The sequence below is a fragment of the Saccopteryx bilineata genome, chromosome 2, assembly GCF_036850765.1.
Source record: "Saccopteryx bilineata isolate mSacBil1 chromosome 2, mSacBil1_pri_phased_curated, whole genome shotgun sequence".
In the NCBI taxonomy this organism is placed as follows: Eukaryota; Metazoa; Chordata; class Mammalia; order Chiroptera; family Emballonuridae; genus Saccopteryx; species Saccopteryx bilineata.
Genome location: NC_089491.1, coordinates 1,641,905 through 1,667,421, shown reverse-complemented (window position 1 = coordinate 1,667,421; position 25,517 = coordinate 1,641,905). Strand labels below are relative to the sequence as shown.

General features: G+C 61.3%; 1 protein-coding gene across 1 annotated transcript in view; it reads left to right on the top strand.

Moving 5' to 3' along the window:
• Nucleotides 1-25,517, top strand: part of CCDC187 (coiled-coil domain containing 187) — a 44,478-nt gene that overhangs the window by 9,123 nt on the left and 9,838 nt on the right. The window contains exons 3-16 of the mRNA XM_066254288.1: nt 65-163; nt 2,750-2,842; nt 6,819-6,953; nt 7,786-8,846; nt 9,113-9,207; nt 11,349-11,938; nt 12,329-12,416; nt 15,922-16,034; nt 19,023-19,105; nt 19,503-19,616; nt 20,739-20,860; nt 20,982-21,073; nt 24,408-24,493; nt 25,149-25,276. Of these exons, the coding sequence (XP_066110385.1) occupies nt 65-163; nt 2,750-2,842; nt 6,819-6,953; nt 7,786-8,846; nt 9,113-9,207; nt 11,349-11,938; nt 12,329-12,416; nt 15,922-16,034; nt 19,023-19,105; nt 19,503-19,616; nt 20,739-20,860; nt 20,982-21,073; nt 24,408-24,493; nt 25,149-25,276 (2,899 nt within the window). The remainder of the gene's footprint in view (nt 1-64; nt 164-2,749; nt 2,843-6,818; nt 6,954-7,785; nt 8,847-9,112; nt 9,208-11,348; nt 11,939-12,328; nt 12,417-15,921; nt 16,035-19,022; nt 19,106-19,502; nt 19,617-20,738; nt 20,861-20,981; nt 21,074-24,407; nt 24,494-25,148; nt 25,277-25,517) is intronic.

Here is a 25,517-nt window from a genome sequence, read left to right as displayed (position 1 = left end):
TCCCTTGACCTCTCCCAGAACCCCCCTCTCCTCGTGATAACCTCCTCTGTGTGCTCTGCTCCAGGCTTCAGCAGCACGAGCGCCGCTGAGTGTGGAGCTGAAGACAAGACCATCTCTGGCCAGGAGCGTGAGCCCTCCGGGGTGTCCCGATGCCAGGCCTCAGGTGAGTGGCTCTGTGGTGTCCCGATGCCAGGCCTCAGGTGAGTGGCTCTGTGGCTGACCATCCTGGCTCCCCGGTTCAGGGCTCAGGTCCTGGTGTGGGCAGCGTGAGCAGCGCGGCTCTGGGCCCAGCACTCGCCACATAGCCTCTCTCACCTTGTGTGACTGGCTCTAGGATCCCACCTCACAGACAAGGACACTGAGGGTCAGAGAGGACCCCAGCCAGGAAGGAGCAGAGCGAGTATTTGGACCCTAGAGGCTGTTCTCTGGAGCTTGACTTCTAACCCTTGGCCTCCCAGCAGGGAAGGAATCCAGGCAGGGCCTCAGAGGGCAGGGACCTGGGCAGGAGCGTGTCTCCTTGCCGAGATCTGCACAGAACAGCTGAGGTTGTTCCCGCACGGCCACATGCCAGCCACAGAGGTCCCCCAGGTCCTGCCTGCCCTGGGCACATGCTCCCTCTCGCAGTTGGGAGGCACTGCCTGCCTGTCCCCCAGAGGGCCCCACTGTGCCACGGTCCAGCCTTGCTCAGGAGGTGCTGAGGGTTGGCAGTGGGGCTGCAGACTTCCAGACGGGCGAGGAAGGCCCAGGGGCCAAGGGAACCATGAGGTCTGGCTCACTCATCACCCACCAGAGAGGAGGGTGAGGACAGAGGGGCAGGTGGGAGCTGTTCCCGGGAGCCGGAGGGCAGGGAGCCAGGGCTGGTGTGGGCTTTGGCAGGCTCGCTCTGAGGCAGGAGTAGGGGGTCCAGGGTAGCCAGGGTGGCGAGGGGTGGTCAGCTCTCCGGTTGGGACTCCAGCGGGTGGCAGCCGTCAGCACGTGTGCGGGTGTGCGTCTGGTCTTGGCCGGATGTGTGAGCCTGGTGCAGGAGCAGGCCCGATGGAAGCTGAGGGGCAGAGCCCCGCCCCTGAACCCGGCTCTGGCCGAACCGCGGGCTCCTGCAGCTCCTCACAGAATGTGCCCGTCTCTTTCCTCCTCCACGCACAAGTGCCCCACGGCCCTAGCTTACCCGCTGGTCATCCTCTCGGCTACCACCCTACAGAGGCTGCTGGGGCCCATCGGCAAAACTCGGGGCTTGGCCGTCAGTCACGTGGGGACCTCAGCACCCCACTGTCTTCGGTCACCAGTTCCTGCCAGTCACATGTCCTCTGCCTGGTTTTAGAACCCTCTGGAAGCAGGGTGTGGGGCAGGGCCTGGGACTTTTTTTTTTTTTTTGTATTTTTCCGAAGCTGGAAACGGGGAGAGACAGTCAGACAGACTCTCACATGCACCCGACCGGGATCCACCCGGCACGCCCACCAGGGACGACGCTCTGCCCACCAGGGGGCGATGCTCTGCCCCTCCGGGGCATCGCTCTATTGCGACCAGAGCCACTCTAGCGCCTGGGGCAGAGGCCAAGGAGCCATCCCCAGCGCCTGGGCCATCTTTGCTCCAATGGAGCCTCGGCTGCGGGAGGGGAAGAGAGAGACAGAGAGGAAGGGGGGGGGTGGAGAAGCAGATGGGCGCTTCTCCTGTGTGCCCTGGCCGAAAATCGAACCCAGGACTTCTGCACGCCAGGCCGACGTTCTACCACTGAGCCAACCGGACAGGGCTTTTTTTTTTTTTAAGTTGTAGTAAAACACACGTAACAGAAAATTTGCCGCCTCCACCATGTCTGGTGCACGGCTCAGCGGCGTGAGGTCCGTTCACACCATTGTGCGGCTGCCGCCACGGTCCTCTCTGGGACTTTCTCCTCTTCCCAAAGTGACTCTCTGTCCCCGTGAAACACTCACTCCCACACAATGGAATCTACTCAGCCAAAATAAGAACAAATAAAATAAAATAAAATAAAAAGCACTCGCTCCCCACTCCTCCCCCAAGCCCTGGCACTGACCTTTCTACTGTGACTCTGACCCCTCCAGGCCCCCGTGGGAGTGGAGGCCACAGTATTTGTCCTCTTGGGGGGGAGCCTGGGTGTTGAGATCCAGCCTGCCAGCAGGGTCAGGGCACTGGGACCAAGGCTGGACCCGGCTGCCCTGCAGGCCAGGAGAGCCCTCCGGCCAGTCTTTGCCCCGTGCACCCTGGCCTTGTGGAGAGGAGACGAGGGCTGTCCGCTCCCTTGCACTCACTCACTTGTTGGTCTTCCCTCCCGCCCCACCCTGTGGGACTTGGATAGCCCGTGTCCGCTCTGGATCTCCATGTCTCCCTGACCATCCAACCAGGGGGGGCCCCAGCTGTGTGAAGGCCCCTATGACTCTGGCTCTCTGCGTCTCCCAGTGTGGCCAGCTGCCCTGCCCTCAGTTCACCTGTGGGCCAAATCAGTCATTTATTCACTCAACAGACACGAACACCGCAATCCAGCCCCAAGTTGGGAGGTTCTTCCTGCCCTCAGGGGGCTCTCGGCGGCCAGACACTTGGGGAATTTGTGCACAGTCCAGGGTGCGTGGTGAGCGGAGCCCTGCAGGGAGATTCCCAGAGGGCGACCCCACGCAGAAGGCTGAGAGGGGACAGACGGCCATGTGTGCCCTCCGGAGGCCTGTGCTCAGCCCCCCTCCACTGGTGTGAGACCGCTGCTCACTCTCCCCTCTCCACTCTCTTCTCTGGCTGCGTGCAGTTCCACGGGAAAAACCCAAAAGCATGAAAAGTAGTTCTTGCAGAAGAGAGAAGACCGGCAAGCTGCCCCCGCGAACAGCTGCCGAGGACAAGGGTAAGGCTGGTTCCCTGGGGCCAGAGGGGCTCGGGGACGCGAGCTTGCAGTGGGGGTGGGTGCTCACCAGGTGGGGCACGGGCTGCAGGCTGGCTGGCGGCCGGCGGCTGCCCCAACGCTGTGTGTGCGGGCGCGGAGGCGTCGGGGATCCACAGCGGCCAGGCGGGAAGGGGGTGGGGTCTGCCATGCGTCGCCGCCCGCGTCTCCTCCGGGGTAACTGTCGGCCTGGCCATTGCGGGGCAGCGGTGGGTCCCGCCCATGCCTTGGTGATGAAGTGATGTCCACAAACCCCCACGTTTGGTCCCAGAGGCGCTCACACATTCGAGCTGCTCCTGGGCATCCCTGTGCCTCAGTTTCCCCCGTGGCATGAGACGACTGTCCTGGACAAGGGAGTGGCTAGTGTGTGCCGCCGAGGTCGTCACCTTTCCTCCCCCCCCCCGCCCCCGTCCCCGCCCCCGTGCTGCGCTGGAGACGGGCCCTGAGCGAGAGGGATGAGGAGGAGGAGGAGGAAGAGGAGGAAGCACCCCCTTCCCACCAGAGAGTGAGGGATGTGGGGAGACGTGGAGAAGTTTCCAGAAGCCCCATGGAAAACGTGCAGAATATCACAGCGTCTTGCGTGGTCGTCCCCCCCACACACGCAACCCCCACCCTCAGCTTTTTGGTTTGTTTTGTTTTAATGGCTCCCTTGAAAAATGACCGGCTTTCTGCCCGACACCGGGTCAAAGGCCGTGCCACCGGCCGCATTCATCATTGTCACCGCCATGTCACCCTGGCGGTGCTGACCATCCGTTTCTGTCAATGCCGAAGTCACATCTGGGCTAAGGAGGGATGAGTGTGAGTTCAGAGGTCGGAGTCACGGGACTGGGGAATTGGATGAATTGGAAATTTGCTGTAGTTAACAAAAAATTAAATCACGATAGTCATAAAATATTCATCCATCCGGCCAGAGGAAAATGAAGCCCGATATTTAATTTCAGATGATAGCCCCTCACTTTGCTTTTTTTTTTTTTATCATAGATGAGGTCAGCCCTGGGGCTCCAACAGGGCACCTGGGGACTTCATCCATTTCCACAGATTAAAAATCCTCTCGTAAAAAAATTAATTGCCATTAAACTGCTCCGCGGGAGAAAAAAATGTGCCCATCAGGACCCATTTATTGACCTGGACCCTCTGGCAGGCTAATGGGGAAGCGTAGTGCCCAGCGTGGGAGGGGCCTGTGGGCAGGCGGGTCCCCCACCCCCAGCGAGCCTCGCCAGCAGCGCCCCACCCCCACCCCCGCCCGGTGGGACCCCTGCCCAGGGACCAGGTGGAGGGGGCGTGGCCTTTTCTGTGCAGCCCAGCGGCTACAGGGGCCAGGACTACAGGGGCCCTTCCCTGTGGGGTGCCCCCCCCGTAGTCCCTTCAAAACCCAGAGGTGGCCAGGTGGGCAGGTCCAGCCTTTGACTCTGCCCCAAGCTGGCAGAATCCTGACCCTTCCGGGCTCAGCTCGGGCAGTGGTTACAACAGCTTTTTCATCCTTGTGGTTCTGTGGGAAGGTGCTTACAGGTGGGAAACTGAGGCGATGGAAAAGTTAAGACAGTGCTCTGGGCCCAAAGCTGTTGATGGGCAGACTCAGAATTTTTTTTTTTTTTTTTTTTTTTTTTTTTTATATATATAGCAGCAACAGGAGGCAGAGATAGACAGGGACAGACAGACAGGAACGGAGAGAGATGAGAAGCATCAATCATCAGTTTCTCGTTGCACGTTGCGACTTCTTAGTTGTTCATTGATTGCTTTCTCACATGTGCCTTGACTGCGGGCCTTCAGCAGACCGAGTAACCCCCTGCTGGAGCCAGCGACCTTGGGTCTAAGCTGGTGAGCTCTTTGCTCAAGCCAGATGAGCCTGCGCTCAAGCTGGCGACCTCGGGGTCTCGAACCTGGGTCCTTCCGCATCCCAGTCCGACGCTCTATCCACTGCGCCACCACCTGGTCAGGCCAGACTCAGAATTTAAACTCAGGTCTGGGACGCCTGAAACCAAGCTCCTGGCCTCCAGGGTCCCCTGGGGCATGGCCGTGGGGTTGAGGGTGGTGGTGCGGGAGATGGAGGGACCCGTGTCCGGGAGGGGATGTGGCCTTTCAGCCCTGTCCTGTTGAGGCCTGGTTTGTGGATGACTTAGCCCTGGGGGGCCATGTGTTGTAGATAGGCCATGTTTTTTACAAAGGCTGTGACTTAAAGAGGGCGGGGACTTGTTCCAGTGAGGGTGTGGCCCGTGTGTGGCCTTGGGGTCCTTCCTGCTGGCATAGCCTCCAGGGAAAGCCCCAGCTTCCGACCTCTCTGGGTCTGGGTCATTAGGAGGGTGCCCGTCTAGGGGGCCATGGGTGCTAGCAAGGCTCCTGACCCCATCTGGTCGTCTGCCCCCCGGGGGTCAGTCCTCTGGATGGTCTCTGCTGTCAGGCACCCTTAGTTGGCAGAAATACCCCCCTTCTTGGGAGGACGGGATAACTTTTGGCCTGGGTGTTCTCGTTTTCACTTTGGTCTGCCCTGAGCTGGCCCCTGGGGGAGGGGCCATGTGGGTGTCTGTGTCCATCTCTGTGTGTGCATGTGTGTCCTTGTGTCTCTGTGTACATGTGTGTGTCTCAGTGTGTGCATGTGAGCGTGTCTGTGTATGTATACATGTGCTTGTCTCTTAGGCATCTGTGTGTTCATGTGTGGGTGCCTCTGTGTGTGCATGTGTGTCTCTGTGTGCATGTGTGTGTGCATGTGTGCCTCTGTGCATACATGTGTCTCAGTGTGTGCATGTGTATCTGTGTATGTATACATATGCTTTCTCTTAGGCATCTCTGTGTGTGCATGTGTGTTTACATGTGTATCTGCATGTGCCTCTGTGTGCATGCATGTGTGCCTCTGTGTGCATGCGTGTGTGCATGTGTGTCTCAGTGTGTGCATGTGTATCTGTGTATGTATATGTGTGCTTTCTCTTAGGCACCTCTGTGTGTGCATGTGTGTTTACATGTGTATCTGCATGTGTCTGTGCATACGTGTCTCAGTGTGTGCATGTGATTGTGTCTGTATACACATGTGCTTGTCTCATGCATCTCTGTATGCATGTGTGTCCTTGTGTCTCTGTGTACATACGTGTGTCTGTCTCAGTGTGTGCATGTGAGTGCATCTGTGTGTATATACATGTGCTTGTCTCTTAGGCATCTCTGTGTGTGCACGCGCATGTGCATGTGTGTCTCTGTGTGCGCAAGTGTGGGTGTCTGTGTGTGCATGCATGTGTGCAGGCTAAAGGTGGGCCGCCGCTCCTGCCTCTGCCAGGGTTCCCGTGGATGGTCTTGTGAGGACAGTGGGGCTGCTGTTGGCATTCGGTGCGTGTAACCTGGGATTATGAAGTGAAACCTTTGTAAATGATGTTTACTATGTGACAACATTCACTAAAGCAAGCTTGCCTGTGTTTGGGAGACACTCTCTCAGTCCCCTCGTCCTGCCAGCCCGGAGTCTTCATCATGGACTCCCCCCCTTCCTGTTGTCACTGAGCCTCACCTGCTTAGAAACAGATAGGTTTTCTCCAGCTCACTGCAGAGGGTCAGCGGCGACATCCCCCTCCCACCTGCCCTGTGTGGCTGGTGGCTGGTTTATCATTGCTAGCATTGTTACCGGTTGCTGTTTACCGAGCTTGTGCCAGGCGTTGGGGCCGCATTGAGGTTTTCCACACAAAGCCACAGGGAGCAAGCGGGTTTTATCACATCCATCTTCCAAAGAGGAGACTGAGGGTCAGGGAAGTCAGGTCCCCCTGCGACTCAGCCCCGCCTCTTGCTGGCTGGCGGCAGGGGGTGTGGTTCTGTGCCCAGAGGGGCCTGGACACGAGGGATCTCCCCCCACCAGCCCCCTGGGAGCACTGTTCTCCCAGAACAGCTGCACGGAGCCGCCCGCCTCCCCACCTGGGCCTGTGTTCCGAGGCCCCGGCCCCGAATGTGTGTGTTTTCTCCATTTAAGATTCTGAGTTGGTTGGTGTTTACGCCTGGAGGAAAGGACAAGCTCTGGTGAAGGGGCTGCTTGGGCCCCCACCGGCCCCCGCCAGGGTCCCGGCAAAGGCACCATCCAGAGAGCCGGCCCCCGCTGTGCAACTAGGTACCTTGTGCCTCCACTTCAGGCTCCACCCTGCTCCACTGGGACACCTGGGGTGGGCACAGTCCCCCTGCCACCGGGGAAGGAGGTGACATGTGAGGGTGGGCACAGTCCCCCTGCCACCGGGGAAGGAGGTGACATCTGAGGGTGGGCATAGTCCCCTGCCACCGGAGAAGGAGGTGACATCTGAGGGTGGGCACAGTCCCCCTGCCACTGGGGAAGGACGTGACATCTGAGGGTGGGCACAGTCCCCCTGCCACCGGGGAAGGAGGTGACATCTGAGGGTGGGCACAGTCCCCCTGCCACCGGGGAAGGAGGTGACATCTGAGGGTGGGCATAGTCCCCCTGCCACTGGAGAAGGAGGTGACATCTGAGGGTGGGCACAGTCCCCCTGCCACCGGAGAAGGACGTGACATCTGAGGGTGGGCACAGTCCCCCTGCCATTGGGGAAGGAGGTGGCACCAGTGTTAGAACTGCAGCTTTCTCCCGGACCTGTTAGCCACCCTCTGAACCCGCCAGCAAGCGGGGGATGTTGGGAAACCATTATATTTAAAAACCTAAGGACAGGACTTTTGTCCCCGAGAGGTACCCTTTTGGCTCCTGAGAGGCAGGACGTGTGCTGGCAGCCCCCCCCAGCAGATACCCACCCTCCGCAGTCACCCTGACGTGGCACCTGCTCCCAAGGGCTTCTGGGAGTTCACGATGAGTGCAGAGGCCAAGAGGGCTGCTCCCTGGGTCGGGGACCAGGGTGCCTCTGGTGGGGAGGCCGGCTCTGCTCCCTGCTCCTCCCTGAGCCCTGCTGGTCCTGCTCCCCCGGGACTGCCTGTCTTTGCAGGAGACGCCGAGAAAGTAGGAGCTGCAGAGAGCCCCCCTGTCCGCCCCCCGACACCCAGTGCAGCCTCTGTCCGCAGTGACCCACAGGTGCCTGCCCACCCGCCCAGTCTGGCTTCCTGCGACCAGGCCGTGACCATCCAATCCGCCATGGCCATCCTTCAAGACCTCCGCCAGCAAATCCAAGCAGGGCTGGAGCTGGCCCGAGACAGTCACTTCCGTGGGGGGTCAGAGCACCGGCCGCCCGCACTGCGGCCACAGGAGCCAGCAGGGAGGAGGCCGCGGGGCCCCTGGAGTGCCCCGGATGTGCGGAGCTCCCTCTCAAAGAGTCCTCAGTCCCCGACCAAGGGGACGCACGCCTCCCTGGAGAGGGCTGGGAGCCTCTCCCCTGGACAGCGCTGCAGCACCCTGCCCAGGTGGGATTCCTATCCGCAGAGGACCTGCTCGGCTCAAGGACGGGACCCCGCCTTCCCGAGGCCTGGGAGCCCCCCCGAAAGGCTGAGCTACTGCCCTCAGCGGTCCTGGAGTGCCTCGGCCGGGCAGGGGACCTGGGTCACCTGTGAAGACCGGGAGGCCCCTGTCGGAGGACCATGGAACCCTCTAGAAGGGCCAAGCCTTCCTGCCCAGAGGTCCTGGAGTGCCTCCTTCCCGAAGAGCACCAGCATCCTGTTCAAGGGCAGAGACTCCCTCCTGCCTCCCTCGGGAACGAAGGGCGCCTGGCCCAGGCCCCCCCAGAGCAGTCCCCGAATGGCACTCGGGAAGGAGAATGAGACGCGGCCGCCACCTCCCTGCCCGAAGCCCCGGGGGTTCCTGGGCCACCCCTACAGCACCGAGTCCCTGCGGGAGTTTATGCGCCGGAAGGCGGCAGCGCGGCGGCAGCAGGCCCTGGAGGAGAAGGCCTCGGCCTCGTTGGCGCTGGAGCTGAGGGACCAGAGGCTACGGGACGTCTACCGGAAGCAGAGGGAGGCCGTCCTGGGCAAGGCCGTCCCCTGCAAGGCCGTCCCTGTGGTCTCCCAGACCACCCCTGGCATCGTGACGTTTGTCCCGTGTTCTGCACAGTCCGGGGTACGCACCGACCACCGACCTGACCGGGGTGCGGGTGGGGTGTTGGCCAGCTCCACTTCTCCCAGATCCCGAATGCCTGCCGGCCTCCTCGGGTGCAGTGGGGCTCTGGAGGGGTCCTGCTGTCTCTGTCCCGCCCCTAAAGAGGAGAGGGGCTTGGCCTGAGGCCCTGTGAAAGCAGGTACCAGCTCTGAGGCCAAGAGACAGGGGTGTCAGGGCCTCCCAGCCCCGGGGTGGGGCTCTGACTGTGTCCTCCTCCTTTGGGGCAGGACCTGGAAGCGTCCGAGAGCCTGGGGTCACCAGTGCGGCAGTGGAGCAAGGTGACTTCCGGCATGGTTCTGGGGGACCAGGAGGCCCCAGGCAGGTGGGTGCGCAGGGGTGGGGGCCGCACGTCCTGGGCGGGGCTCCCGGGGCCGGGGCGGGGCTTCCTCAGCCCTGTACTGCACAGAGCCCCGGACTTCACTGAGGTGACAGTCACACCTCGTCCAGTCCTCACTTCAGGTGAAAGATTCAGTGGCGTGTAGCGTGTTCATGGGTCGACCAGAACCTCTCTCTCGCTCCAAAACCTGTCCTCCCCCAAGAGGAGACCCATGCCCCCGTTCGGGGCCCCTCCCCAACTCCTCCCCAGCCGCCCCAGCCTGTCTCCATCCCTGTGCCTCCGTCAGGGGCACCCTACAGCCTGTGGTCTTCGGGGCCTGGCTTCCCTCGCTGAGCATGTGTCCCACGTCCACCCTTGTGTCCTGTGCCAGGACGTTGTTCCTCTCGAGGGCTGAATGGTCTTCCCCTGTGTGGCTGGACCACAGTGGGTTCATCCGCTCCTGTGCCTGTGGACACGGGGGATGGGGGGCGGGGGGGCGTCTGCGTTTCGGCGTTGTGATCTTGCGAATAGCTCTGCTGTGAACTCGGGGGTGCAGATGTCTCTGTGAGACACTGCCTGCAGTTCTTTGCACTGTGGACGCAGACGCGGGGCTGCTGGGTCACGTGGTCGTTCTACTTCCCGGGGATCTGCCCCGTGGCTCTCCACAGCGGCTGCAGCAGCGCGCTCGGGCCCCTCACGGTGCACGGGTCCGGCTGCTCCAGCCCTCCACCCCCCAGAACTTCCTGTCCTTGCTCTGCTCGCAGTTAGCTAGCCAGCCAGCCTAGCTGGACGGACGAGGTGGGACCGGCTGTGGCTTCATGTCCATGTCCTTGGTGATCTGTGTCGTTGAGCATCTTCTCCCGTGCGTGTCCTCCATCCGCTCGGATAACCCTGGAGGGATGCCCTCTCAGGCGCGGCTAGTAATTCCAGGTCCTGAGTGGGATCGGCGCGGAATTAAGAAAACAGGCTTAGAGAAAAAAATAGGATGGGACCGGGAGGACTCTGCACTGCTGATGGCAAGAACAGAGCGCCCTCCACACCCGCTTCCTGCTTTACTTATAGGGCCAAGTGAGGCCATTAGCAAATCAAAGAGATCTCTGATCACATTTCCAAGGCAACCCAAGAATTCTACCAAGGGCAGAAAACCCCCACCATAGGGAACATCTTAACTTCACAAAGCAAAGGATAAAAAGGAACTTGCCTCCAGTCTTTCCGAGAGACAGGGGGAGGAATAGGAGGAGGATAAACTGTCCGGCACCACAGCTAACATGGAGGTGTGGAAAAAAACAGCCTTTAGCAACTTCACAGAACAAGGGAGGTGGGGGGCTGGGCAGACTGTCAGCTGACTGCCAGTTCCCCACACCTCTGTCCCCCCCAAAATCTACACTGCGAAGACCATGTGGACTTTCAGTCCCCGACACTCAAGTCCTTTGCCTGTTTTTTGATCGAGTTACTTGGTTTTCTTGTTGAGTTTTAGGAGTTCTTCAAATATATATATTTGTATATTTATATATTTTTATATATTGCTGGATTTTAGTTTTTTATTTACTGACTTTAGAGAGGGAGGAAGAGAGAGAGAGAGGCGCATGGATTGATCTGTTGTTCCGCGTATCCATGCCCTCACTGGTTGACTCTTGTATGTGCCCTGGTTGGGCATCGGACCCGCAACCTTGGCATATCGGGGGGCGATGCTCAACGCACTGAGCTGCCAGGCCTGGGTAGCTTGCTGCATTCTGGATTTTAACCCTTATGAGAGAGATGGCCCCTGGAATGGTCGCTCATGCCGTAGGTGGCCTTTTCGCTCTGTTGGCTGTGTCCTTGGACGCACAGAAGTTTTAAGCTCTGAAGCAGTCGGCTGGTCAGTGTCGTTTGTGGCCTGTGTTTTTGGGGCATCGCATTCCAGGAAGCCGCTGCCCGCTGTCCGCTGCCCGCTGTCCGCTGCCCGCTGCCCGCTGCCCGCTGTCCGCCCCAGCAGCCGTGAGGCTCCGCCACCAGCTCCCGGCAGGTGCAGACCCTGCGCCTGCTCACCGGCTCCACCCTAGCAGTGCCGCCGTGCGCACGCCTAGCCCCCGCCCCGCACACGCGTGTTTCAGACACACACATGCCGGTGCCGGGTCTGACCCTCTCTGCGCCCTCTGTCCTTGCAGCTTCTGCCTGTGTTTAAACAGAGCCTTGACCCGCGCGGAGACTCTGGAGCCCTCAGGCCCCGCGGGAGGCTGGACGACGGTTCCCCCGCTGCTGTCGGCCTGCTCCTCCCTGGGCCCCGCGCAGCTCCAGGACCTGACCACTGGCTGCCCTCCCCCCGCGCTGTGCATCTACCTGGACCCCGAGGAGGCCGAGCGCCTGGGCACCCGGGGCCCCCTGCACTTCCGCTACAAGCAGGCCCGGCTGCAGGCGCTGGAGACCACGGCCAACATCCTGAGACAGCGGATCGACGTCCTGACCGCCAAGCTGCACAAGTCCGAGGCCATGGACGCTCTCCGTGACCGGGTCCCGGCCTCGCGGCCCTCGGGCCCCAGCGCTGTGCCTGAGGCCCCCACGCCCGCGGTGCCGGCCTGGCCCGGAGCCTTGGCACCCCACAGGAGCGGCGGGCCTCCCTGGGACTGGGCCGATGTGCCAGCCAGGCCGCTCCTCCCTCCTGCCTGCTTCCCGGACGGTGAGCCGGTGCTGTGGAGGCCCAGCTGGGAGCAGCCGCGGAGTGTCAGCCCCAGGGGCCACCTGGCCAGCTGGGCCCGAGGTAGGGCCCGCACCCAGGCCGCAGTGACCGCCAGCCCCGGGGCCGGCCAAGCGAGTCCCACCTGCTCCCTGTCCCTTGGTTTCTCCTCCCAGCTGAGGGGACACAGCAGTCACCCAGAAGGTGGCGTAGGTGACAGTCCCCGCACCGGGGATTTCAGTTCCCCGTCAGTTGCGGCGGGTGTCACTGTCTGTGTGCCCGTCCCCTCCCTGCTCTGCCTCCCAGAGATGGGCCAGAAAGAGGAGGGGGCACCGGTGGACAGTGGGTCTGCAGAGCCCCTCCTGCCATGTGTGGGGGGGTGGGGGCGCCCTCCCTCGCTCTCCCCGCTGACCAACAGCGCCTCACTCGTGCCAACACCTGGGAAGTGACGTCCTGGTGTCCGTCTCTCCAAAGGTTTCGTGGAGGATGAACATTTGGAGATGGACAAGAGCCTGCCACGAACCACGGCTTCCTTCCTGGGCCTCCGCCCCATGGCAGGGAGGTGAGCCCGGGAGCACCCGGCAGGTCCCGGCCACACCGTGGCTGTGGGGCTGCCTCTCGCACCCCTAGGTCAGAGCCCTCGCTGGCCACGGCCAGGAGCCTGTGTGCCACCCCTTCCCCTTGTGTGTGGCCACGTGTCCCCCAGGACCCCAGGAGTGACAAGTCAGAGTCGAGGGTAGGGAGGGCTCCTGAGGTCGAGACAGGCTGGCAGGGAGTCCCCAGGGCTCTGGCCTTAGCCACTGTTGACATCAGCCAGAGCCTTCTCGGAGTGCCCGGGACAGAACATGGGGGCCCCCTCACCACCCACCCACTTGCCCCGTTGGCCCTGGCTTGGCAGCTGGCATCAGGGGGCCTCGGAGGGTGTCGGGTTTATTATCAGAGAGATAAAAGGGAGGGTGGAGGTTGTGGTGGGGGCAGCGTGGCGTTAGGGACACAGAGGAGGAGCCTGAGGTCCCTTCCCCGTGGGGCTGCCCTGGTGGACCGGGGCTGGGGGGGGGGGGGGAATGAGGATGCTGCCCGTGCACATCCCGGGTCTGAGCTTCAAGCTGCCGGCCTTGAGCAAAGTGGCCTCTGCCAGCTCAGCATCTCCCCTAGGAGACTCTCAAATGTATCCATCCCTAATGGAAGGGCAAGTCCCGGGCAACAGTGACTCAACTCCTCCCCGCCCCTCCCCTCGGGAGTTGGACCGCTGCTGCCAGTAGGGGGCAGCATCGGGCTGGGCTTCCCGCCTTTGCCTGCACACACCTGCTTCCCCTCTGGACCTCCAGGAAAAGCGGAGGGGGTGGGATACTGAGAGGCGAATGTAGGAGCCCCAAGGGCTCCAAGGTGGACACCTTCCATCTGCGTGTCCCGCTGCTTGAGGCCCTATGGGCTCAGTCCAGAAGGTCTCAGAGCTCCAGGCAGAAGGCCGGTGGCCGCCAGGGCCCCAGCCCTGGGCATTGCCACCTGTAGCCTCCCACCCTGGCACTGTGCCCCCCCCCACCTCCTTCGAAGCCCTGGCCGGATCCCACAGGGAGAGGTGGAGGTCATCCGCAAGGTTGCCCCGATGACCCAGCGCCTTGGGGCCTGGGAATCAGTGCTCGGGGGGTTGCTGGCTCCTGGGGATTTCAGGAAAGGTGCCCGGGCTGACCCTTCTAAAACAGCGGTCGCCACTCACTGCTGTAAAGGGCTGCAGCTTCGTGGCCGTGTCTGTGGTCACCTCTCCCGCTGCCCAAATCCAGGACGGGAGTCACAGTTGCCCTCTGAGGCCAGCGGCTGAGTCAGGGCGGGACGATGACCTCTTTCACCCCGTCCTTTCCCTGCTGGGACCATGGTGCTTAGTGTAGGGTGGGGCCAGCCTGTCACCAGCGCCATGCGGTAAAGACTCCAGGTTGGGCCCCGAGATGCCCCGCTACCTGGCGTGGCCGGGAGGAATGGGGGTGCCCAGCCCCTGCACCTTACGCACAGCTTTTTAGCACCTCTGGGGGAGGTGTTCTCACCCCCATTTTACAGATGGGAAAACTGAGGCTCAGAGAGAAGGGCCTTTGCCCCGGTCACACAGCTCGTGGGAAGCCAAGCCAAGATTCTGTATAGGGCTTGGACTCGAGACCCCACAGCTTTTCCACTCCACCCTGGACCCTGGGAACGCATTGAAAATGTAGTCTCTGGCCCACTGGCCCTCCGTAATCTGATACGCTGCAGGTGGGCAGTGATCAGTGTCTTCACAAGTCCTCCAAGTGGCTCTGGTGCACACTGAAGTTTGAGGACCACTGCCCAAGAAAGTCTAGATGGCCCTGGCTGGTTGGCTCAGTGGTAGAGTGTCGGCCTGGTGTGTAGATGTCCCGGGTTCAATTCCTGGTCAGGGCACACAGGAGAAGAGACCATCTGCTTCTCCACCCCCCCCTCCACTTCCCCTTCTCTCTCTCTCTCTCTCTCTGTCTTGCTCTCTCTCTCTCTCTCCCTCCCCCCCCTCCTGCAGCCATGGCTTGATAGGTTCAAACAAGTTGGCCCCAGGGGCTGAGGATGGTTCCAAGACCTCCACCTCAGGTGCTAAGGAGAGCTCAGTTGCTGAGCAACAGAGCAAGGGCCCCAGATAGGCATCGCCCCCCTCCCCCACTGGGTTTGCCAAGTGGATCACAGGTGGGGCACACGCAGGAGTCTGTCTCTCTGCCTCCCCTCATCTCACTGAATAAAAAAGAAAGAAGGAAAGAAAGAAAGAAAGAAAGGAAAGAAAGAAAGAAAGAAAGAAGAAAGAAAGAAGAAAGAAAAGAAAGAAAGAAGGAAGAAAAGAAAGAAAGAAAAGAAAGAAAGAAGAAAAGAAAGAAAAGAAAGAAAGAAAGAAGAAAGAAAAGAAAGAAAAGAAAGAAAGAAAGAAAGAAGGAAAGAAAGAAAGAAAGAAAGAAGAAAGAAAAGAAAGAAAAAAAGAAAGAAAGAAAGAAAGAAAGAAAGAAAGAAAGAAAGAAAGAAAGAGAGGAAAGGAAAGGAAAAGAAAAAGTCTAGACCCCCGCGGCCCACCGCCTGTCTCTGGAAGTAACGCTTTATCGGCACATAGCCACACTCACCTTTGCACAGTGAACGGGCCCCTCTCCTGCCACAAGGGCAGGGCTGAGTCCTTCGCGCAGAGATGGAGACTGCCTGGCCCGCAGGGTGTGTTTACCGTTCCGTCCTTCACGGGACGTGTTTGCTGCCCCCGCTCTAGTAGCTGGGGGGACACTGGCTCGTCAGTCGATGGCCGTCGCTCCCTTTAAGGAAGGCTTTGCAGAGATGACTCCCCGTCATTGGGTGAAGCTGACATCCTAAGTTCAGGACCAGGAGGAGGGAGTGAGATTGAGCCTGGGGAAGACCCTGCAGTGACCCTGTCCCTCCTCCCCCCTCATGGCCCTGTGCTCCCAGAGTGGCCCCTGCCACCCCAGCGTCCCAGGTCATCCGGGAACCTGCCCCCCCCATCTCTCCTCTCAGCCGCAGGGCTGTTTGCTCTTTCTGGAACGCCCTGTTCCATGTCCTCCTCCCTGCAAATCCTTGAGCTGTGGCACAGCAGCTGGCACGTGGCAGGTGCTCGACAAGCACCTGTGGGCCCCTGCCGGCTGCTGGAGGAGGGCCAGGTCCCCCGCCCCGGTCTCCATGGCCACAGGTGTGTGGCTGGTGTCTTGAGTCTCTCCAATGGGCCCCAGGTTGCTATCTTCCAGGAAGGACAGGCTGTGCCCACTGGGACAGAAGCTGGGCACCCAGGGCAGGTGTGGCCTGTGGCAAAGGGCACTGTGGTCCTGGCCTCAGTGTCCACGGTGACCGCAGAAGCCAAGCCTCAGCTGCCTGCCCTCCCACGGGTCTGAGTGCAGAGCCCCAGAACCCCGAGACCCTGCTTCTCAGACGGGGCCCCCCCAAGCTGGGGGCACTACAGGTGTGGGCATCCGCAGGCCCCAGCTGGTCAGCTGTCCTCCTGCCACGGGGGCCCAGGCTCCCCTCCCCGCCCCCACTAGCTGCCTCCTGCCTGCCCAACCCTGCTCACACATATGTTTACATGTCCCCAGCTCATTCGAGGTGGCCGCCCGGCCAGATTCCACCTGCAGTTCCCTGTGGCTAGAGGAGACACCGCTGGCCGGAGAGGCGGGTCTGGTCACGCCCTGGACCACACACAGCTGCGGTAAGGGCGGGCTGCCGGACAGGCCCTGGGCTGGCTGGTCGGTCAGGTGGCCGGGGAGGTTCAACTGGGACTCCCTCCACTGCCTGGGGCTCCGGCAAGGTCCTGCCGGTGCAGACCGACCCTTTTCTACGTGAAGAGCATCACAATACGTTTCAGTATTAAAGCGTTTTGGAGGCATTGGGGACCCAGCTGCTTCTCTGTGCTCTCGCCCTGCCTCTGCTGTGACATGCTGGCTGTGAGGGGCACACACAGCCCAGGTGCAACCAGCTGCCCACCTTCCCTGCACTTCCATCTGCCGCTGCGTGGTGGGGGCGGGGGCGGTATGGTGTCTGGGGTGGGGGCCTGCCTGGCGAGGGGTGGGAGATCTGAGCCAGGGGCAGAGAAGGGCCCCCTTCCCACATCCCAAGGGGGAAATCCTCAGCCACTCACTGTTTGAAAGGACGCAGTGCCGGAAGCGTGGACACCAAGCCACGTCTGGAAGGTGCGGGCTTTCGCAGAGACTGCTGCCCTCGGGGAACGTTCGGTGGGTGACCCAGGAACCAGGGGAAGGGCGGGCGAGAACCTGCAAGGCAGCCCCTTTCTGTAGAGGTGCCCCCTCTTCTGCAGGTGCCTCCTGGCCTGGCACTGGCTGGGCACTGACCCCCCGGGGAAGGGAGAGACCCGCTTGGAGGCTGCCCCACCGCCCCAGCCCATCGTGGGGCCTCAGGGCACCCACCCACACCTGCTGTGCCTTTCAGAGAAAGGAGACAGGGCAGAGCCGCCCCACCCGCCTGAGAGCCGCTCTCCTACGGCCTCTGAGGTCTGGTGTGGGCGGCGCTGCGGGCTGCGGGCTGTGGGCTGGGGCCCGGCGGCTTCCACGGGCTGAACCTGATCAGGCCCGGTGCCAAGCCTTCTAGAAAAACCCGCCCCTCTCCCTGCTGCCCCAGGCTGCCTCTCCGGGAGGTGAGGCAAGGCGGAGCGGGTTGGGCAATGGGCTCACCCACGTTCTAGGTCCCTCCTGTGTGAACAGGGCCAAGCCCCCTGCTGCCCTCACACCCTCGGGATATGTGAGAACTGAAATTCTCTACCAGGGTCTCTTTATCCTGGGGCCACAGGCAGCCCCGAAGAATCCCTTGAAATCTGAGCCACTCCCGCCTGGAGTGGCTGAACTCAGGGTCTCAGCTAGCCGGAAACCAAACAGTGCACACAACCCAGAGTGCCCACACTGGGCTGGCTCGTGTCAGACGACGCCTCCTCCAGGAGGCCACCCGGATAGCACTTGGGCTGGGTCAGGTGCTGCCACTCACGCCGTTGTCACCCGCTCAGTGGGCGTCCAACTCCTGTTTGTGCATCTGTCTCTGAGAGTCTGGTTCTCATGACTGCCCCGGCCCCTGGAACCATTCCTGCCACGTTCGGGGTGCCTGGGGAATCCTTGCTGACAGTGTGAACGAGCTCGTTTTCCCTGGGCGTGCCTGGGCCGGGCACTGCGTGCGACACGGGGCATCTCCCTGGTCTCGCCGTGCCTCGGGGGTCGGCCCCATCCTCCTGCCCACGTTTACGGAGGAGGAACCCGGCGCTGAGAGAGGCACGATCATCTCCAGCCAAACAGGTGTAGAGGGACCTCGCTTTCTCCTGGGTCACGCACAGCTCAGAGCCCGGAAGCACACAGTTCGGTCTCTCTGGTGACCTGTCAGGGAGGCTGCATAGCCAGAGATGACCAGGAGCTCCCTCTCCTCGGGCCACAGGGCCGGGGGGCCTTGGGGCTTCCACAGCTCTGGGCGCCCAGAGGGGGGTCGGCAGGAGCTTGGGCCACCAGGCTTGCTGAGATGGGATTAGGCACCTTCTTTGGCTTCAGCCAAGGACACAAAGCAAAAGCAAAGGAGTTTTTCCTTCAACTCAGACACTTTAAACCAATTCCTAAAAGCGTCTCCATTCCCGTGGAGGCCAGGTCGCCGGGAGGAGGAGGGGGTGCCCCAAGCATCGCCCCGAATGGCCCGTGCATGTCAGGTGGCCAGGGCCCCGGCTTCTCGTCCGGGCGTGGTGCTTCCGAGTTTCTCCAGCGTGGCGGAAACCCCCAGGAACTGGGTCAGCTTCCAGTCCCCGCTCTGGCCTGGGAAGGAGAGCGCCGTCCAGAGGATGTTACCCTTTCTGCTCCCTGGCCAGCGATGACCGCGGGGCTCATCTGGGAGCCCCAGGAGGGAGCCGACCGTCCTCCGTGCCCTCGGCTGCCGGCTTGCACCAGGACCCAGACCAAGAAGACGGAGACCGGGGCGAGGAAGAAGCCTGCTGGCCACTCCTCTGACCACAGACTCACCCCTAGAGGCAGCGTCCACGGGGCTGGGGAGCACAGGGGCGTGCAGGGCCCGACCTGGGCCCTCGGAGGTCACCAAAGGGAAGGAGTGGCTCGTCCACTGCCCTTGGGGACGTCCTCACCCAGGGGGGAGGCTGAGGTGCTCGTGCCCGCACTCTGGAAGAAGCCCGCAGCCCGGAGACCTCCTCGGAACCTGGGCCTCTGTGTTACTGCGCACCCCCAGCGGTGACCATCCCGGGAACATGACAGCCACGGAGGCTGAGCGGGCATTCAGTCACCTGACCACCGGGCAGGAGGGAACCCCCGTGTCCCCCACGGAGGCTCCGATGGGCTCGTGACGCGGGCCAGGTCACCTGGCTAATGCGTGACAAGTCGGGGGGCTGTCTGGTGGCAGGGTGCCTGTCATCTCTGCAGACCCGGGTCACTCCCGAGTGGGAGAGGAGAGAGCGTGTCTGGGGTCAGGCCCAGGGTGCCCTGGGACGTCGAGGCAACGCAGGATGCGTCAGCACCCATCTCTTCCTCACGGGCCGCGGCCCTTGCCCTCCCTGGGCACGTGGAGAAGGGCTCTGCTGGGGTCAGGGGGCAGCCCAGCCCCGGGAGTCAGCCCGGCTCCTTCGCAGGTTGGAGCACTGAGACGGAGCTGGGGACGCCCAGGACACCTGGTCCCTCAGCTGCTCCCTCCTCTGTGGCCTCTGCAGGTCCGCGGGGGCCTCACCGGACGTGCGCTCAACACCTCGCAGACATCCAGCAGGAGTCCCTGAGCTTTCTCCGGTCCCTGGAGGTGTGTGTCCCGCCCTCCCCCCCAGCATATCAGGGGGACGACAGCCGTGTACCCTGTAGGGTCTCCTCTGTTTGGGGGGGAGCGGGGAGCAGCCTTTGTCTCCCTGGAGCTGAGCAGAAGAGGCCCCAAAGCAAGGGACCTGTAGAATTTACAGCTGCAGCTCTGCAAGGGGGGGCCCCGGGCGGGAGGGAGGGAGGAAAGCACAGCGGTCAGCTGGCCCAGGACACGCCGGACACACAGGGGCTGGAGGGGGGGGCCCTGCCCAGAGTGGCGTCCTTTGTTGGGGGAACCCTCCTGTTCTCAGGAGTGGCACAACCTGCCCTCTTGCCGGGGAGGGCTGGGCGGGGGGGTGGCAGGCTGGGAGCAGAGACTCCTGAGGCTTGGGCCCCTCCTGCAGCTGGACCAGCAGGAGCAGGGGCAGGCGCTGGCCCTTCTGCGGCAGCGGGCGGAGCTGGAGGTCTGCGAGACCCAGAAGGCCCTGGATGAGCTGCTCTTCAAACGCTGGCCGGAGGTCAGCTGGCTGTGCCCCTCCCCCTGCCTGCCCCTCTGAGCCTGTGCCCCCCCCCCCAGCTCTCTTACTGGGCGGAGGCCGCCTGCCCCGCCAAAGGTCAGGCTGGGGAGGTGGCAGACACGCTGCTTCCTAAAATGTGGCCCCACCTGTGCCCCGGACAGGAGCGCGATTTAAAGCTCGCTCGATTTAAAGCAGAAATGGGACCCTTTCCCTGCTAGCATCCCGAGAGCTCCTGCCGAGGCTGAGAGTGACCGTCTGAGCTCCCACTGGTGGGCACCTGAGCCACGGGCTCTCCGCCGGGGCTCACCCACTGAGGTGTGCAGAACGCTCACACCCCAGACAGGTCTGCCGGGCAGGACGGGGACCTGCACCTCGGAGCCTGCACTGCCCAGCCCCTGAGCCCACACCGGTCAGCCCTATGGGACAGGCAGCGCTGGCTGGTCGGTGGTGGTACAGAGTATGTAGTGGCGGAGGGGCGGGCAGGGCGAGGACCCGGGGGCTGACGTCTGTCGTCTGGCTGGGTGAGAAGAACGCTCTCAGAAGTGACTCTTGTCTGTGTCTTTGGTCTGGGGACTGACTGTTGGTGGGCTGTTCTCATACACAGCACACTTAAGAGAGGCGTCCCCATAGAGGAGCCAGACCCAAGGGCGTGTACATGCCTGGTGCACACGTCTGTGTGTGCCCGCACGCACGCAGGTGCCTTCAGCCCCGCACAGGGAGACACGCCTGTGTGTGCCCACACGTAGGTGCCCTCAGCCCCGCACAGGGAGACACGCCTGGCCGCAGCTTCCCCTCCTCTCTCCCCCTCTTCCTGCGTCTGGCCTCGCACCTGCTGGGTAACCGCGTGGGTGACAGGCAGGTGCCTTCACGCAGGCGGCCAAGGCTGCCCAACCCCCCCACACATGGGAGGCTCCAGCCCCAGCCGTACCCTCTGTCTGCTGGGCACCTGCCACCTCTCCCCAATCCAGCCCTCTCTGGGGGGCAGGGAAGGGGCCACCCCACGTGGACTCTGCCGAGGTCGGGCACTCGTCCGGGTTCTGGTTCCTTCCTGGCACCAGCCTGACCCACGGGCCGTGAGGCTGCCTGTTCACCCTCCAAACACACACACACCTCTCCTCACAGAGGCCGAGGGAGACACAGGCAACCCAGGCCGGGCCGGGCACGGCTTCAGGTCAGCAGGGGCTGCAGGTACGTGGGCACCCAGATCCAAAGACCTCTCGGAGAGCGGTGCCAGCCAGACCAAGGTACGGCCCAGGCTGGGGAGGGCGGTGCCCGCCCAACAGAGGAGCTGAGGTGTTGGGTCTCGGACGGGCCGGGGTGCTGGTGCTGCTGGGGCTGAGTCTCAGCAGCTTTTCCCCCTGGCAGGGCACGCCCACCCCTGAGCAGAGGTGCTGCTGCCTCCTCCCGGGGCCCCGAAGAAGGACAGGAGAGTCAGGCCGGCCAGCCAGCCTCTGCAGGTGAGCGTGTGTCCTCAAAACCAGACATTCTCCAGGTGCTTGTCCCCGAGCCTGGCAGCAGGCAGAGCGAGTTTCCTGCATGGACCCCGAGGGGGAAACTGAGGCAGGCACACAGTAGAGAGGCCCGGGGAGACGGAGTGACTTGCCCGAGGCCACACAGTAAGGGTGGAACCGGGATTCCAAACAGTGAAGCCTGGGTTAGAGAAAGTTCTCCATAGCCTGACCAGGTGGTGGCGCAGTGGATAGAGTGTCGGACTGGGATGCGGAAGGACCCAGGTTCGAGACCCCGAGGTCGCCAGCTTAATCGCGAGCTCATCTGGTTTGAGCAAAAGCTCACCAGCGTGGACCTAAGGTCGTTGGCTCGAGCAAGGGGTTGCTCGGTCTGCTGTAGCCCCACGGTCAAGGCACATATGAGAAAGCAGTCAATGAACAACTAAAGTGTCACAATGCGCAACAAAAAAACTAATGATTGATGCTTCTCATCTCTCCGTTCCTGTCTGTCTGTCTCTATCTATTCCTCTCTCTGACTCTCTCTCTCTGTAAAAAAAAAAAAAAAAAGTTCTCGGTAGCCGCTGGGTGAGACCGGCCCAAAGGCGAAGCCGTTGCCAAGTAAGGCAGAAGAGCATGGTGTTGTCCAGCTGTGTCCACTCTGCTCTGGGACCGAGAGCACCTCAGCTCCTCCCACCCGCTCCCGGCAGACCTCTCAGTTGACCCCCACCACCTTCCCCCAAAGTGCTGGTCACAACCCTTTTGGGAACAGGGGGACTCACATTTTCCAAGCCCACCAATATGTCCTTCTCTGTCCCTCCTCTGTCCCTGACCCCTCTCAAGTGCTGGCCGGTGACTATCCAGCCCAGCCCCCACACTGGATTGTGTGCTGGCCGGTGAGCATCCCGTAGTGCAGGCTGCAGGGGCTCGGGGCGGAGCGCCAGCAGCTCTGAGCCCCCGTCTGAGCCGGTGGGGCAGACCTGGCGAGCACCCGGCCCACCCCCACACTGGATTGGGTGCTGGCCGGTGAGCGTCCCGTAGTGCAGGCTGCAGGGGCTCGGGGCGGAGCTCCAGCAGCTCTGAGCCCCAGTCTGAGCCGGTGGGGCAGACCTGGCGAGCACCGGTCCAACCACCACGCCGTTGCTCCTACTTCAGTTCCACCGTGGTCACGAGGCCTTTGGGGGCGACCCTACGTGGGACGAGACTTGGGTCCCCCCCAGAATCTGGTCTGTCTTGGCAGAGGTCCCTGGGGTTCCTGAAAGGAGGGTGTCTTCTGCTGCTGTTGGGTGGGCGGGGTGCCGTTCAAATCTACTTTGTCCTCGTGGGTTTTCCCCATCAATTATTGAGGGAGGGGGTGCTGGAATGGCCCCCGTCACTGTGGCTGTGTCCGTTGCTCTCTGCAGCGCTGTCAGCTTTTGCTTCGTGTACTTGAAGCTCTAGAATGAGGCCAGGAACGTTGAGGGGGTATCACATGCTCCCGATGACCCAACCGCCTTTGTCACTATGTCGTTACGGGATAACCCTGTATCCGGGCGACATGATTAGTTCTGAAGTCTCCGTTGCCTGGCAGGAACCTAGCTCCCCTGACCTTCTTTTAACTAAGCGTCAGCACGGCCCGTTCCTCCCACCCTTCTAACCCACTCGTGCCGCTGTGGTCCTTGCAGGCCGTGTGTTGTCGGACCTTGTCCTGTTGACAGGCTCTGCCTTTCAACTGGTGGCTCGCACGTTCACGCTTAGTGTGTTCTGTCGCTGTGTTTTCTTTTTGTGTCAGCAGACCTTTGTCTCCCTCTTCTCTTCCTCTGGCCTCTTTGGGATTAAATGAGTCTTCTTTCACAATTCCATTGAATCTGTGTTGTTGGCGTCGCAGCTGTACCTGTCATCTCAGTGGCCGCTGTGGGATTTCTAGTAATATGTCTAATACGTACATTCCCTCACAGTGATATTCTATCGCTTCACCTAGAGCAGAAGGCTCTTCCAATAACGTCTGCTTCTCCTTTTGGGGGACTTTACGCAATTGACTTCATGCCCTTTACTTTAAATAGTTTATAAGTTTCATGACACAATTATTATTTGTTACACTCAATGACCTTTTAAAATTTATACATACAAACACACACACACACACACATGCACATATGTATACACACCTGACTGTGTGCAGAAGTGTTCCATTATCTACTGCCATTTGTTCCTCCGTGTGGAGCCGGATTTCCTCCTTGGCGTCATTCTGCCTTGAAGGACCTCCTTGAACACGTCTGGTGGTGCTTGTTCTGCTGGTGACAATTTCTTTTAGCTTCCATATACTCTGCCCTAAGGACCCAGGAGTCGTGAGGCTTTGCGGCTGGGCTGGCGGAGGCAGACATAACCCCCAGGCTTCAGGTCCCCTGGATGCTTCGCTCCCCAGCACCAGGGTCTCCCCCTGTGCACCCACCCGCCCGTTCTCCACGGAAGGCTCCAGGGGGACCCGCCACAGATCTCTGGGGTCTCTCTCAGATCCGTGTGGCTCTCTCCTCTCCGATTCTCCATCCCACAAGCTCTAACTGCCTTGATCTCTCCAGACTCTCAGCCCCACTCCTCTACCTGGGGGGAGGGGGTTTGCCAGACTCTGCCTCAGTTTCCCCACTCTCAAGGCAGTCAGCTGTGACAATCAGAGGTCTCTGCTAATTGTGTCTTTTGTTGTTGTTTTTTCTCGGGCATCAGTGTTGCCTGGTATGTCCGGAAAACCATTCTTCCATATATGAGTGTGTGAACACACGTCTGTGTATCTGCAAACACATATGCACGTTTTTGTTTGGTTGTTTTTCGAAGTTGTTTCTCAGTGGGACACTAAATCCACAATCCAATCCCCTTTACTCTCTCTTGACAGAAGCATAGGTCCTCATAAGACCTTTTTAGAAGTATAGGGTCCGTTTTCCATCACACCCAGTACCAAAGGGCACCCAGCCATGGTCAGTGGCCAGATAGCTGTCTAAGCCGGGAGTCTGGGCTCTGCTGTCACCGTACCTGCTTGATGCTGGACCTCGAGTGGGTCATTCTCTCTCTCTCTCTCTGGGCCTCAGTCTCCCCTGCTGCAGGAGTGAAGCAACTGAACTGAGTCACCTCCGAGCCCCCTCTGCCTTGGGTCTGGTCCTTTACACAGTAGCCAGGTGGTTCACACACCAGAAGACTTCCTATCAGGGCCAAGGAGACAGTTGATTCCTTTGGGCTTGGCCTCGTGATCTGGTGTGAAGCTATGTGCATGGGGTAACGTTAAATTGCCCCAGACATCCTACCTCAAAGGCCCTCCTACAGAAAAAGGCCCTGGAGCCTCTACCTGAATCAACCACCGCCTGCTTTCTGTCCTCAGAGCCCGAGCAGGAACGGAGGCCGGACCACGCCCCCTCCCAGTCGCCCCTGGCAAGCCTCTATCATTGGAACAACCTCATCCACCAGGTACAGGGAGACACCCCCTGGGGGGTGGAGGAGCATGGGAGTGGGGCGTAGGGGAGGTGCTGGCAGCCAACAGTAGACCCAAATCCTCCCTCAGCTGCTTCTCCTAGAATCTGTACCCAGGGCGTCTCCATGGTGGGTCCTCAGCTGGGGAAGGCCCTCTCCCTGTCATGGGCATCACCCACCCTTCCAATTCACATCAGCCCAAGCCCCTTCCTCCCACCTGGGGGGTAGGTGAGAGCAGGCATCTCAGCGGGCTGCTCTGGGCTGGGCTGGCTCCGGTGCCCAGGTAGCACATTGCAGGGCAGGTGGCCTGGCCTGTCCCAAACCACCTAGGAGGGCACAGAGGCCTGGACTGGATGGATTGGGCTAGGCATGAGGCCAAGATGACGAGGACCTCGCCCTGTCCTCAGAAGCTCATAGTCCGGGAAGTGGCACGACTTGGGGGATGAGTGGGGTGGGCAGTCCAGGAGGGCTTCCTGGAGCCGCTGGCCTCCTCCCCTGGGCTGGGTGGCCGGGAGCCCGCCCACTCCCATCCAGAGAGAGTAGCCTGGAAGCTAGACAGTGGTGACGCAGTCCGGTTGGTGACGCTGCCTCAGTGCAGCCCACGTGGCTCATGAGCGTCTAGCCCGGAGCTTTCGGCCGCTTCACGTTCCAGATGCTGGAGCACAGCATGCGGGAGGAAGCACTGCATGTGCAGCACCAGTCCGCGCTGCTGCGCCTGCGCGAGAAAGCGCTGGAGGAGAAGATACGCTCGGAGCTGGCCTGGCTGGAGCATCAGAGAAGGTGAGCGCAGGCGCAGGCGGCAGCGCCGGCCCCGCCCCCAAGTTCATGGCCCCGCCCCCAAAACCTGGCCCCGCCCCCAGAACCCTGGCTTCGCCCAGGCCCTGACAGCCATAGTGGAACAAGCTAATAATTTATGATCCCAATAAAGGCAGGTGTGTGCAAAAGTCAGATGAGGCACTAAAATAACAAAAAGTAAATACATAAATATTAAAACCACCCGCAGTCACACCCCTCCAAGATC